This window comes from Gambusia affinis, linkage group LG20 (assembly GCF_019740435.1).
Source record: "Gambusia affinis linkage group LG20, SWU_Gaff_1.0, whole genome shotgun sequence".
NCBI classification, from domain to species: Eukaryota; Metazoa; Chordata; class Actinopteri; order Cyprinodontiformes; family Poeciliidae; genus Gambusia; species Gambusia affinis.
Genome location: NC_057887.1, coordinates 24,046,194 through 24,059,317, shown reverse-complemented (window position 1 = coordinate 24,059,317; position 13,124 = coordinate 24,046,194). Strand labels below are relative to the sequence as shown.

Sequence of the window (13,124 nt, the reverse complement as noted above, 5' to 3'; positions counted from 1 at the left end):
TTCACTGCAGTTAGCTGCCTCTGCAGCGTTAGCAGCAGCTAATGCTAATCTGTAAATAACGATGATGTCATCAGCATAAAGATACATATTAGCTGTTATGAACAGGAGGGGGCCCATTGTGGAGCCCTGTGGCTCCCCCTGGTGGTCACTACGCAGACTGTGTCTGATCTGAGCTCAGCAGCGGTGCCATCAGAACCAGCTGATACCGCTCCTCTGTGTCCAGGTGCTGAAGGCGCTGTCTGACTGCATCGACAAGGAGGGCTATGGCTACGTGGTGGAGGACGACCTGCAGGGGGACCCGGGAGTCCGCAGCGGCCCCAGGACGAGGTAGCCAGGGGGCTGGGTCCGACCCACTCCCAGGAGAACCGACTGGACCGCGATCTGAAGCCCAAACCGAGCCAGAACCACCGGGTTTCACCTGAACTCCTTCAACTCAACATGTAGCTTAGAACCAACCGGGTCAGACACGGGTCGTAGGTTAGAACCGGGTCAAACCCAGAACATGGGCTCTGGTTATGGAGTCTGGTTCAATTCAGAGAATTCTGAGGGAATCAAACTTCCAAAATCACTTCCTTAGTGGGAGCTGCAGACTTTTACCACAGAAGAAGAGCTGGATCGAAATGAGGTTATTTTGTAAAGTGTTTTTTTTAACCTGATTTCTGCTGATTCTGCCATGTCAGCGTCTTATCGTAGGGTTCTGGTGGGAGTACTGGTTTACTCCTGGATCATCTTCTCTCTAGGTTTTAACTTGACAGCATATTTATTAAAGTTTATATTTATTGTTTGCCAAAACAAATCAGAGGAAGGGGAAGCGAAAGGATTTCCACCAGAATAGTGCACTTCTCTGTGTGCCCACCAGGGGGCAGCGGCAGCATGTGCAGCAATCCAAGCTGTTAGTTTCTCCTGGTTCTCTCTCCTCTCCAGCACTGAGTCTGTTTCCAGCAGCTGTTCAGGCCTCTTCCTGTGCAGCCGGTGAGATTTAAACCAAATGTGACACTAATTCCTCTGGTTGTTTTGGTTTTAATGTGCGTGGTGTCTGATGTGGGGAGATGGTTCTCCTTCCTGAGCAGCAGCTGATCTGTTGTCTCTACTCGCCTCTGGCTGCCGTTCATATATTCAGTAGGAAACTCTAGTGCCTGTGCAATGATAGAAATACTTGAATGTGTGGTTTTGCTAGCTGCGGGTTCTTTGTGTGTCTGGTTCTGCGGCCGCTCGGCGTCGGCCTCAGCAGGGTGTGTGGTTCTACAGTGAAAAAGTTTCTTTTGATTTTCTTTCATTCTTTTTTATTTCCTTCTTTTTTCTTTGCATCATGGTATCAGTGCAATAAAATGAAATCAGCAAAATCTTCTGCAGTTTGTGGTTTTGATTGTACCAGATTGACTGCTGCAGGACCAAATACATTAATGCTGCACATACATTCATACATATATATATATATATATATATATATATATATATATATATATATATATATATATAATATTAATTTATTTGTAAACTGTAACGGGTCCAGCCTGTTTTTCCTGGGGATGTTGATGTAATTCAACAGTGCAGCACATTAATTATTATTATAACTAATTATAACTGTACAGGGAGTAAATGATCAGCTGGAATGTGTGATTGAACTGAAGGATTTATTTTTGTAAAATGACTTGTTGTGAATTGGCGCCACATAAATAAACTGAATTTAAACCAGAGATTAATTAGTTATTCAGAAACTCATTTAGCATCATTTCTTCACTAAACTAAACCGGTTCAGGAAAATCCATTGATGTTTTTGGCAGCAAGCTGACATCATGTGTGAAAGGTCAGGGGTCATTCATTCCCCTGCGACCTCCTGTAGTTTCACACAGAAACGCGTCGTAACAAAGATGGCTGCTCAGCGGCCAGGAATATGGCCGCCAGTCCGCCAGCATGTTTACAGTTCTCAGCGCTCCGCTGTGTTTGGATAACCTTTCCTCACAGAGCGGCCACACACACACACACACACACACACACATAAAGCGACTGCAATGGCCGCCGCCGGCCTCCAGAGGAAGCCCCGTCATGGGAGCGGCCGTGTGGAGTTTATCAGATCGCGGCTCTCCGACCTCACACGGTGACCTCCGGCTCCCCTGCTGCCCCCTGCTGGTCGGGCTTCCAGTAGCAGTCAGTATTCTAACTGGCAGAAATCTAATAAACCATCATCTGAACATTCGCTAGCTAACTGGGCTAACTGGGCTAACTGGGCTAACTGGTTTCTGTCATTTCTTTCATCAGATTCCTTCACACTTACCAGAGCCGGTCCAAGCCGGCCAGAGCGTCGGGGCCTCCCATAAATCATTTCCTTTTACCACAGAACAGACCTAAAATTTAATCTTCCTTTATTAATCATGAGAAAATTATGGAACTGGAACTGGATTGGACAGTTTCAGCATAAATAATTTAAAATATTTCCAATATTCTTTTTCATTTAATTTTTAAATTATTGACAAGTTTACTCTGTAAAGACAAGAAAAATCCTCATTGATTGTTGAGTTGCCATAGTAACGTCCTAATGCTTTGAGCTCAGCCAGTTGATCCCAGATCCCAGCGTTTCTATGGAGACCGGTCGGTAATGACAAATAAAACGTTGGCAGCAGGATCAGGTGTTGGCAGCATCATGTCAGCTGATGCCCCGCCTCCAGGAAGGAACCAGCCAATCAGAACACAGACCAGGAAGAGTTTAATGGAGAGAAAACATCTGAGAAAACTCAAAGTTAACAGTTGAAATAACAGCAGCTAATGCTAACTGGAGAAAGTGAGGATCACTTTGTCCTCCAGAGTGGGGGCCACACGCAGAGGCCCACAGACCTGAGGCTGTTTTTCCGGCCTCCACGGCCCCCAGGGGCCCAACGATTGGCCCGTTAAGAGCCCTAGAAAACACACATCCCCTAATTCATAGACACGGAAACAATTAGTAGCTATTATAGAGCATTATAGATAAAATCTAGAAAACTTCCCGTTGTTGACTAAAAGTCTACCAGACACACACACACACACACACACACACACACGCACACACACACACACACACACGCCGACATACCTACACACACACACACACAGAGACACACAGACACACAAACACACACACACAGAGAGAGACACACACACACACACACACACACACACACAGACACACACACACACACAGAGACACACAGACACTTAGTGAACAGAGGAAGGTAAACATGGTGTTTGTTGGTCTCGGTTGTTTCAGAACCAGCTATAAAAAGCAGCAGATCAGAACATGAAGGCCTCTGAGTCCGGGGACCACCCAGAACCGGACCGGATGGAGGCGGGACCCAGAACCGGACCGGATGGAGGCGGGACCCAGAACCGGACCGGATGGAGGCGGGACCCAGAACCGGACCGGATGGAGGCGGGACCCAGAACCGGACCGGATGGAGGCGGGACCCAGAACCGGACCGGATGGAGGCGGGACCCAGAACCGGACCGGATGGAGGCGGGACCCAGAACCGGACCGGATGGAGGCGGGACCCAGAACCGGACCGTCTGTCCTGCAGCGGTTCTGGAGGAGGATGATCGGATGTTTGAACTGATTCCTCCGACAGGGTCATATTTATACATACACCCCACCAGTGCTGAAGCTGATCTCAGGGAGCGGGAGCCCAAGTTGTCATGGCGACACGAGGGCGGCCTCATCAGAACCGGGTCGGTTCCTGCTGCAGCTTTTCCTCACATGGAGGCTGCAGAACCACCGGCACCGCTTCACTGGACAGAATCCATGTCAAACTTCCACTTTTATGTCAAATCATGTTTTCATGGTTTCCCTGCAGCGTTGCTTTGATTCTTTCATGATTGAGAAATCCTTTAGTGTCCATGGCAACCATCCAGCTGCTAAACACCTGGACCAAGCCCCGCCTTCAGGTTCTGCTGCAGGTTCTGCTGCAGGTTCTGCTGCAGTTTCTGCTGCAGGTTCTGCTGCAGGTTCTGCTGCAGGTTCTGCTGCAGTTCCTGCTGCAGGTTCTGCTGCAGTTCTGCTGCAGGTTCTGCTGCAGTTCTGCTGCAGGTTCTGCTGCAGTTCTGCTGCAGGTTCTGCTGCAGGTTCTGCTGCAGTTCTGCTGCAGGTTCTGCTGCAGGTTCTGCTGCAGTTCTGCTGCAGGTTCTGCTGCAGGTTCTGCTGCAGGTTCTGCTGCTCTCAGTCGCTCAAATCAAACCCAATAAAATAAAATCAATTAGTTTCAGGTGAAATGGAAAATGAGAGGAAACTTCTGCACCACATCTGGAGGAACCAGAGAGGAAGGAACATCTGGGCTGAAGGAGGCGGGAAACGGAGGGGGGCAGGGGGGGGGGGGGTGAAGGGGGGCTACGGGGCGGCCCGTCTGCAGCGGCGGAGCTCCTCGGATCAGCAGCTGATCAGAGGATGGTGGCAGCGGAGCAGGACAGAACTGCTGCTGGGCTTCAGACGGTCAGTTCGGTTCTGTTCTGTTCGGGTCGGGACGGTTCGGTTTGGTTCCGCTGCTGACATGTTCGATCACTCCGACTATCCGTTCAACTGTTTCAACTATGACGGGGACGGATACCCGTCCTCTGGGACGGAGGAAGAGAAGAAGATATGCAGACCCGCTTACAGGCAGGAAGAGTTTATTATTATTATTATTATTATTATTATTATTATTATTATTATTATTATTATTATTATTATTATTATTATTATTATTATTATTATTATTATTATTATTATTATTATTGCTTTGCAGTCTGCATGTATTTATACTACAATAAAAATAATGAAAATTATCTTCTGTTATTGTAATAAATTCAGTCTGAGAAAAATATTGAAATAAAAATTTAATTTATCTAAAATTGGATTTAACTTAAAATACATAAATGACCCTCACGACGCTGGATATTTTTCTGCTTCAGTTATGATTTATTTGTATATTTTGGAAAAACTAAATTATTTTGTACAACAATAAATATAAAGTTTTAATAGTTAAAAAAAAACATCAAGTAAATTTGACTAAAATACAAAAAGCAGGAATGAGTCACATCCTGGTTGATAAAAATATTATTATTCTTGAAGTTTAATTAGCAGTAGGCTAAATGTTAAACTGAACAGTAAATTCTGTTCAGTGATTTTGTTCTTTATTAAAACATAAAAAATGAATCTGGAGAAACGTTTCATGTTTCAATGATCCAACAATCTGATTTGATTAAAATGTTATTTTATTGTTTAGCAGCAAAAAATACGAACATAAAAAAGTTTAAAAACACTTGAAACCGTCTGAGGCTCCGAAGCGGGACAGAAGGAACCGGTTTCAGTCGGGTCAGAACCGGGTCAGAACTGGTTCTTTTCTGTGTGTGGCAGCTACATCGCTCTGATCGCCATGGCGATCCAGCAGAACCCGGACCAGCGGGTCACTCTGTCCGGCATCTACGACTTCATCATGAGGCGGTTCCCCTACTACCGGTCCAACCAGCGAGCCTGGCAGAACTCCATCCGGCACAACCTGTCGCTCAACAGCTGCTTCATCAAGGTACCGACCCAGTTCTGACTCTGCTTCTGGTTCTGGTTCTAACACTGGTGTTGGTTCTGGTACCGCCTTGCTCAGGTTCATCCAGACCAGCAGCCAGAAGGTCAACCGGTTCTCTGATCGGTTCGGGTCCATCAGAACCTGACAGATTCTGATTCTGACTGATTTCTGTTGAAGGAAAAGTAACTGCGGATCAGAACCGGTGTGTGTAAAACGGGCGGGTTCTGACCGGTGTGTTCTGGGCCGCAGGTTCCGCGGACGGAGGGCAACGAGAAGGGGAAGGGGAACTTCTGGACCTTCGCCGCCGGCTGCGAGTCGATGCTCGACCTCTTCGAGAACGGAAACTTCCGGCGCCGCCGCCGCCGCCGGAACCCAAAGATCGGCCTGCGGGACCCGGCAGAGGTTCGGCGGCCGCATCTGGACTCCGCCATTCGCCCTCTGGGCCCCGACCGGCCCGGTCCACTCCAGAACCGCCACCAGAAATCCGAGTCGGAGATCAAGTTCAGCATCGACTACATCCTGTCCGCTCCGGACCCGCCGCCGGCCGCGTTCAGAACCGGCGCCGGCCCGGTTCGCCTGGGCCCGACCGGGCCGGCGCCGGTTCTGGAGCCTCCGCACCTCAACCTGCACTTCTGGACTCTCTGAGGCCACAGGAGGCGAGACTTGGACTAGGACAGGGAGGTTCTACTGAGCCAGCGCCAGGACCGGTCCAGAACATCAGAACTCAGAGTCCCTGTGCTGTCTGTGACGTAACTTCAGTATTTCGTTTGTCTTCGATATTCATTTTAGATAAACTGTGGCGTGAACGTGGAACGGGTCGAACCCGGCAGAACTTCTCAGAACCCAGCAGAACTTCTCAGAACTTCTCAGAACCCGGCAGAACTTCTCAGAACTTCTCAGAACGAAGGGAAGGAAAAGCCTCGGAGTTTAAATCGGAGACAGAAAAATGATAATTCAGTTTTAATTTTCTGTAATTAAATAAATTCACCTGCTGATCCAAAAACGTTTCACTAGAAAAGTTTAGAAATGAGATAAATTTAAACTAAAGGGCAGAAAGAAAACTTCAGAGTTTTGACAAAATTCCAAAATAACAACAGAATATTATTTTAATAACTGCTGCAGTTTCTGCACGAACTTTGAGTTTAAAGAAACAAACTGTTTTATATAAAACTGATTTAAAGGAAACGCTGATCTGACTGGACTTGAATCATTTTCTCTTTTGTTTCCATCAAAGTTCTGAATGTTCTGGTTCGGCCCGGTTCTGCGGGTTTCTCTCCCAGCATGGTGGTTCGGGTGGTTCTGTTTCTGCTCTGATGACTCAAATCATCATTAATATTCTAGAAATGAAAAGAGAAATGACAAAAATAGAAGGAAAATATATCCCAGTTGCAAAAACATCTCCCATGATGCTTTGCCGGTTCGGCCCGCTTGTAGCTCGTGTTCCGTTGACCTTTGTGGCGCCTGAGTGACACCTGAACGGCGGGCGTGACGTCAGCAGGAGGGGCCCGTGGAAACGGGAGCTGAGAAGATCAATCATGGCGTTTTCCAGCTTAACCTTTAGATCGAGTCAGACTCCGGAGAGGCGGCGGCTCCGCCGTGACTGGCAGCTAATAACGGCGAACAGCGCGGGGTGAGGCCGGCTGACCCGATTTAAATACCACGGCCCAGACGGCGGCTCCTCCCCCGGCCGCAGGTACCTCTAAACACACCTTCCGCCTGCTGACGGTTCTGCCCGCCAGCTACCCGCCCGGCACCGAGCCTTCATGGATCAGCGGCTTTCCATTAACACAGTTGTTGCTGCCGTGGATATATTTGGATAAATTAACTTAGCATAAAGTGCTGGGAGGCTGCAGGAGCGTTTTCGGGCTGAAAAGTCAGTGCACACAGTGGCAGCTGGAGAAAGCGGCGCCGCTTCCGCCGCTGACGGAAACTCATAATTACTTCCAGAGTTTCCTCACGTCTGAAAATGAGCGGCTTCAGCGGGAGAGCTCATTATGAGCCGCTGACGGCTACAGCGGCTCTGCTAAAGGTACAGGAAATTGGGAAACTACTGATGTGCAACGTTAATAACAATAAATAATAAACACAAAGAGGTCATTTAATCTGCGATGTTTGTTTTAGGCCTGCTGTGGAGAGAATTACAGGAATAAAATGAAAAAAATATTTGTTCATTAACGCATCAGTTCAAACTTCAGGTTCCAGCAGAAAAGCTGCTTCCGGCTGATGAAGAAAGCCCGAGGTCTTCCTCACAGTTCAGATCTGGAATATGGTTTTATGTTTAAATGTCAGGTTTGGTCTCTTCTGCAAAACTTTCAATTATAAAATTAACTAATATATGAAGTAAAAATAAATAACACAGATCACCTGCTAAAAATATTTAGTAATGCAAATAAAACAAATATGTAAAAGTAAAAAAGGGTAAATAAAAAAAAAAAAAAGTCTCATACAAAACTTACACAGAAAATATATTTAAGCAAATCTAAAATGCAGTGAATATTCAGTAAAAATTTATAATCTGAACAAAAAAATGGGGAATAATATTTATAAACATATAAATATTTATAATATATATAATATTTATGAATAAATATAGAAGTTGAGCAAAAATAAGTAGTTTATCTGGAGATTTCTTCTTTAGTTTTGGAAAATAAGAAACAGCAAATGTTGGAAATTTAAATGAAGAAAATAATGAATTGATTTAAATGTTTTTGTTGGTAAAATGGTTTCATGGAGTTTTTAAGTGCAGATTTAAAAACCAAAAGCAAAAAACTGTTTTGGACTTTCAAACAAATGAAAACCACTTCATGCACAGAGGAGGACCTGTGATGCTGCGGGCTCAGACCGTGACATCATCATTAATATTCCAGTCAAATCCCAACAGGAAGTATTCACACCCCGACCCGAAACCGAAACCCGACTTCATGTTTTGGGTTCATTAGTTCCTGAAAGAGTTCAGGATGAAACAGAAACTTTGACTTTTCAAAGACATTCTGGATCAAAACCATTTCAGAGTTTTTATAGAAATATTAGCACTCAGAAAATTTTAACTTAGTTAATTAATTAAAAGGAAGAATAAGAGTTAAATGGAAACGAGGGGGCGGGGCTTCCAGCTCTCACAATGAGATAATAATAATCTCATTATGAGGGAATCTGAAGATTCACAGCTGCTGAAAACCAATAATCAAATGATCAATAATAAACTCTAATGAATCTGAGTTCGACTTTCTGAACTAAATTAATTTCTGGCTGAGCTTTAGGATGACGAGGTCAGTGTGGAGGTCAGGAAACTGGGAATAAAAACCTGGAGATGGATGTGGATCACACAGATTGTTTTATTTAGAGTTCATGCATAATCGAAGAAACACAAAGAACAGAAAGACGGAGCAGCCCAGATCCAATATGGCGGCTCCGAGTTCAGATCCAACATGGCCGCTTTGCTCTGCAACCAGAATCACTAGCGACAACAAAACCCAGGAAACCAAAGGAAATCTCTAAAAAGTGCAATCTTCATGTTGGTTATTGTTCTGGTGACTTCAGACTAAAACCTTCATCTTCATCTTCATCGTTTGATTTCAACCAACGACATAAATCCTGATCAGCAGCAGCAGGTGGGGGAGGGGGCAGGAATCTCTTCAGCAGAAACAGAAGCAACAACATTAAAGTCCAGACATGATGCCAGTTGATCCTCAGCTTAATAAAATACTTAAATACTGATCAGAGAATAAATTACTTCTGCAGCTCAACGGAAACGCTCGTTGCCGCGGCGACTAAGCGCTGGTCTGGATGTAAACGCTGCGACTCATTTCTGAAAACAAATATGGTTTTCAGAAAGGTCAGGCCTCTGAGGATGACAGCAAGTCTCTAGATTAATGACGACACTGATGATGTGCAAACTCCATCTGTAGTGTGAAACCGAATCAGAAACAGGAAGTCAAATTGAAACGTTTGGTCCTCTAAACGAGTTCAGGACAAAACAAACGGTGAAGGCAGAGCCAGCCCAAGGCATGAGCAAATGCTGCGCCAGCAGCTTCTTTTAACAGTCAGGATTTAATGCCAGGGGGCCCCAAGGTGGGAGACAGGGGCCCCGGGCCCCAGGGGGGCTTTGGGCCGGCCCTGCCAGCAGCTTCAGTTGGACCAACAGGAAGTTCCCGCCTTTCTTCTTCCTGTCGCATCATGGAGGTTTTTCCCTTTTTGTTCTGAACAGAAACTAATGAAACCAGCGACTCTGAAGCACAGAGCCAAATATACACCAAACACTTACAAACCAACTGGGAGATGATTTGACTAGGACAAACATCAGAGAGGACGGTCAGTCCTACTGAACCAAACGGGTCGGTTCTGTTTAGGAGCAGCTGAAACAAACCCAACGCTGATCTGAGGGCCGTCCTGCCTCACAGTTACTGAAAATGTCTGGAAACAGGAAGTGGGAAACAGGAAGCAGGAAGTGGGTGACCTGGATGTCTCTGGACTGCAGCTGTTCTGGTCCGGAGACGTGGAGCTGCTGGTCTACATGGCCAGCAGAGCGTCTTCCTGTCTCCCTGTCTTCTTCCTGCTGGGTGTTCCCTGCGCCGCGCCACTGGGGGGCGACGGCGGGCCGGTCTCGGCAGCTTTGGCCCGCTCCTCCAGGAACTTATCGAACTCTGGAAGGAGGAGAGCTGGGATGAAGCTAAACGATGCTAACTGAAGCTAACTGACTCAGAAACAGGAAATGAAACCAGCTCTCTACGTCTTACCTTCACTGGTCACGCCTTCCTCTCCTTCGTCTCCTTTCTGTCAGACAGAAAAACCAGAGAAACGTCACGACTGCAGGGTAACATCTGAAAAGTGTGGAGTGCATTTGGATTTAAGCCAAGTAACTGGTACCACAGCTGGTTGTGATAAATCTCTAAATCACATTTTAATAGATTAAAATGAACTCAGTAATTTCCACTCTGATTAATATGTTGGGATTGAACATTGTGTATCATCGTGCTTTAAGGTTTCTAACTGGTAGCAGACGTTTAGTGCATCTCTGTGATTTGGATGTAAAAGCTGAACGGAGAAACAATCAATATGATCCTGATCTATAAATCTCTACTCTGCTTGGCTCCAGCAAACCTTCGCTCTCTCTTCCATAGATCTGTTGTTCTTTACACTCTAATAACATTTTTCTTTTGCATGTTCCACGTGTTTGAACTGAAAAGGCGAAACAAGCATTCAGTGTGAAGCTGCTTCAGTAATCAGCTCCAGTCTGAACTCAACATGTCAGAACTGATTTCATTGGATTTATTTCTTCTTAAAAACAGGCAACAAGATTTTATTAACCAGCGTCACTGCTTTTAAATGGTTTTTATTGTTTTACTCTTGTGCATATAAATTAATGAGTTTTATTTTGTAAGCAGGTTGCTGTGTATTGCAGACTTTCTGCCCAGGTCCCTGTTGAAAATGAGATCCAGATCCCAACGGGGTTTACCGAATAAAGGAAATAAAAAACAAAAACAGTTTTGTTGCTTGACTTTATTCATTCTGGTTTGTTTAGTTTTATTTTATTTATTGGTTTTGGTCACTTTATTTATTATTTATTTTATGATTATATTAGTTCAAATTGATCTCAAAACAACAATATTATCGCTTATCACAATAATCACTGGGACATTTTATCATCAGTTTTCAGAAGTCACAATTACTAACTATAGAATCTCAGGCTTCATGCACGGTGGTGGCAGGATCATGCTGTGGGAAGGTAGATGGAGCCGAGACTGGAAGTTCAGCTTCCAGCAGGACGACCAGCCAGAGATATTATCTGATACTTTAGGTCAGAGCAGATTCATGGCCTAGTCAAAGTCCAGACCTGAATCCAACTTTTTTCTGTTTTTTTTCCTCCAAAGACAGACTAAATATTCTCTAGATGTGTGAAGCTGGAAGAGAAACGCCACAGAAAACTCTTCTAAAAAGCTGCAACTCAGAGCTGCTGAACATAAATGCACACCACACTTTTCAGATTTCCTTAGGAAACTCCGTTTATTTCCAGCTGATAGTCGATTGACACATAAAACCAGTTAAATACTTAAAGTTCAGATCAATGTTTGCAGGAGAAAATGTTAAGAATTTCAGGTCTGATGAATTTTAATGTGAAATAAACCTGACAGAGCTGATATCTAATCCATCATGTTGATCAGTGTTTATTCTTGGATCATTTCCTTCACCAACATCACTGTGATTAGCAGTACACTCAGCTTAGCAAGTAAAGAAACCAGGAAATTATTAATCCCACTTCAAGGAAATGAGAGGTTTTATTTTCCAGCTGCACAGAGAAACTCATCAGAAGGAAAAGCAAAGAAAAGGATGAGAACTGAAAGTTGTGATCCGTCTCACCACGTCGGTGCTCAGCCACTCCTCTATGTCATCCATGACAGAGGACTGACGCTCCCGGCCCTGCAGGGGGCGCCGCAGGAGGCCATCAAATGAAAAACACACAAATAAACATCCAAAGAAACAGAAAACAAACTGAAAGGTTTTAAAACACGTCAGCATGAATGTTTGAGGAAAATAACAAACAGAAAAAGACGGAAAATAATCTGGATGGAGATTACATCATCTGGAAGTGACCTGCTAATCCAGCTGCTGCTCTCTGCTCCTCAAATAATTTACAATTATTTCAATAATCCAGAGGATATGAGACATTCTCTATCCCCTTCAGTGTCAGAATAAGAGACAGATTAATTGGAAACTAAAATAATCATTAGCTGCAGCCAAAATCAAAACTGTTCAAATTCTGAATGACCAGGATGAAATGGGTCCAAACTGGTGTTCTTACTGGTCCCAGTAGGAAGTGAAGGCTGGCTATGAAATGATCAAAATGAAGCAAACTAAAAGAATCTTTTCATGGTGGAATCAGACTTTGATCAGTGGAAGAAGAATTTAGTCATGAATGTTGGGATAACATTTATGTTTTGTTGTCCCCAATAAAGGATCCTATCCTTCCAACTGGAGGATAATCAGACATTTAAAGGTTCAGGAAGTGACATCACAACTCACCGCGCCTGCAGCAGCTGGCTGCTGGACGTCCAGCGTGGGCGGAGGGCCGTCCGCTGCGGCGTCCGCTGCTGACAACCTGAGAGCAAAAACAATGCAGTTAAACCCTGGAGCTCCAGTAAAAGGTAATGTGACCAGGTTCTTACGTTCTGTGTGGTTCTGCCAGCGCGCTGCTCCGGGTCTGAGCGAACACGTCAAAGTCATCCTGCGGTGCCGCCGGCTTACAGCTGCTGAGCGCGCTCAGAGTGCTACTGACGCTGTCGGCGCCCACGTCTGCAGGAGATGCAGATAAAACAGTGAGTCAGGCATAATGCAGGCAGGATCAGCTACACAACATTAAAACAAAAATCATCTTTAAAACCCCTAAAATCCGTCATCAGGAAGGACTTGACTCATTTTTATTTATTTATGATTCATTACCAATTAATAAATCTCAGACTGACCAAATTTTGAATCGTTTCTGGCATGAATTACATCTGTAGCCCTGCTGCCTCCTAGTGGTCAAACCTGGGAGCTACAGCAGCAGCTGGCTCATGCTTCAAGCTTCTTGAGGTTCTTTCAGTGTTTGGATATGATTATACAAAAAAC

General features: G+C 44.9%; 3 protein-coding genes across 8 annotated transcripts in view; 2 read left to right on the top strand and 1 right to left on the bottom strand.

Moving 5' to 3' along the window:
* Positions 1–1,392, top strand: part of fam20cb (FAM20C golgi associated secretory pathway kinase b) — a 32,143-nt gene extending 30,751 nt beyond the window's left edge. Inside the window, exon 11 of the mRNA XM_044103509.1 lies at positions 224–1,392. Within this exon, the coding sequence (XP_043959444.1) occupies positions 224–331 (108 nt within the window). The 3' untranslated portion in view covers positions 332–1,392. The remainder of the gene's footprint in view (positions 1–223) is intronic.
* A 2,990-nt stretch (positions 1,393–4,382) lies between these two features.
* Positions 4,383–6,300, top strand: foxl3 (forkhead box L3). Its single transcript, XM_044103505.1, has 3 exons — positions 4,383–4,618; positions 5,357–5,525; positions 5,772–6,300. Exons 1-3 carry the CDS (start codon positions 4,512–4,514, stop codon positions 6,165–6,167), a joined length of 672 nt encoding a protein of 223 aa, XP_043959440.1. The 5' UTR covers positions 4,383–4,511; the 3' UTR covers positions 6,168–6,300.
* A 2,534-nt stretch (positions 6,301–8,834) lies between these two features.
* The window catches only part of tom1l2 (target of myb1 like 2 membrane trafficking protein), a 17,484-nt gene continuing 13,194 nt past the window's right edge, over positions 8,835–13,124 (bottom strand). The window contains exons 11-17 of one of the 6 annotated variants that reach the window (XR_006369374.1): positions 12,683–12,809; positions 12,540–12,615; positions 11,877–11,936; positions 10,256–10,292; positions 9,976–10,162; positions 9,253–9,327; positions 8,835–9,152 (exon numbers count right to left, since the gene is read on the bottom strand). Coding sequence is in view for 3 of the 6 variants with exons in the window: in XM_044103502.1 (XP_043959437.1) it covers positions 10,029–10,162; positions 10,256–10,292; positions 11,877–11,936; positions 12,540–12,615; positions 12,683–12,809 (434 nt within the window). In the remaining 3 variants the exon portion in view is untranslated. Of the gene's footprint in view, positions 10,163–10,255; positions 10,340–11,876; positions 11,937–12,539; positions 12,616–12,682; positions 12,810–13,124 lie in introns of all 6 variants that reach the window. The other 5 variants (XR_006369372.1, XR_006369373.1, XM_044103502.1 and 2 more) reach the window with 5 other exon arrangements.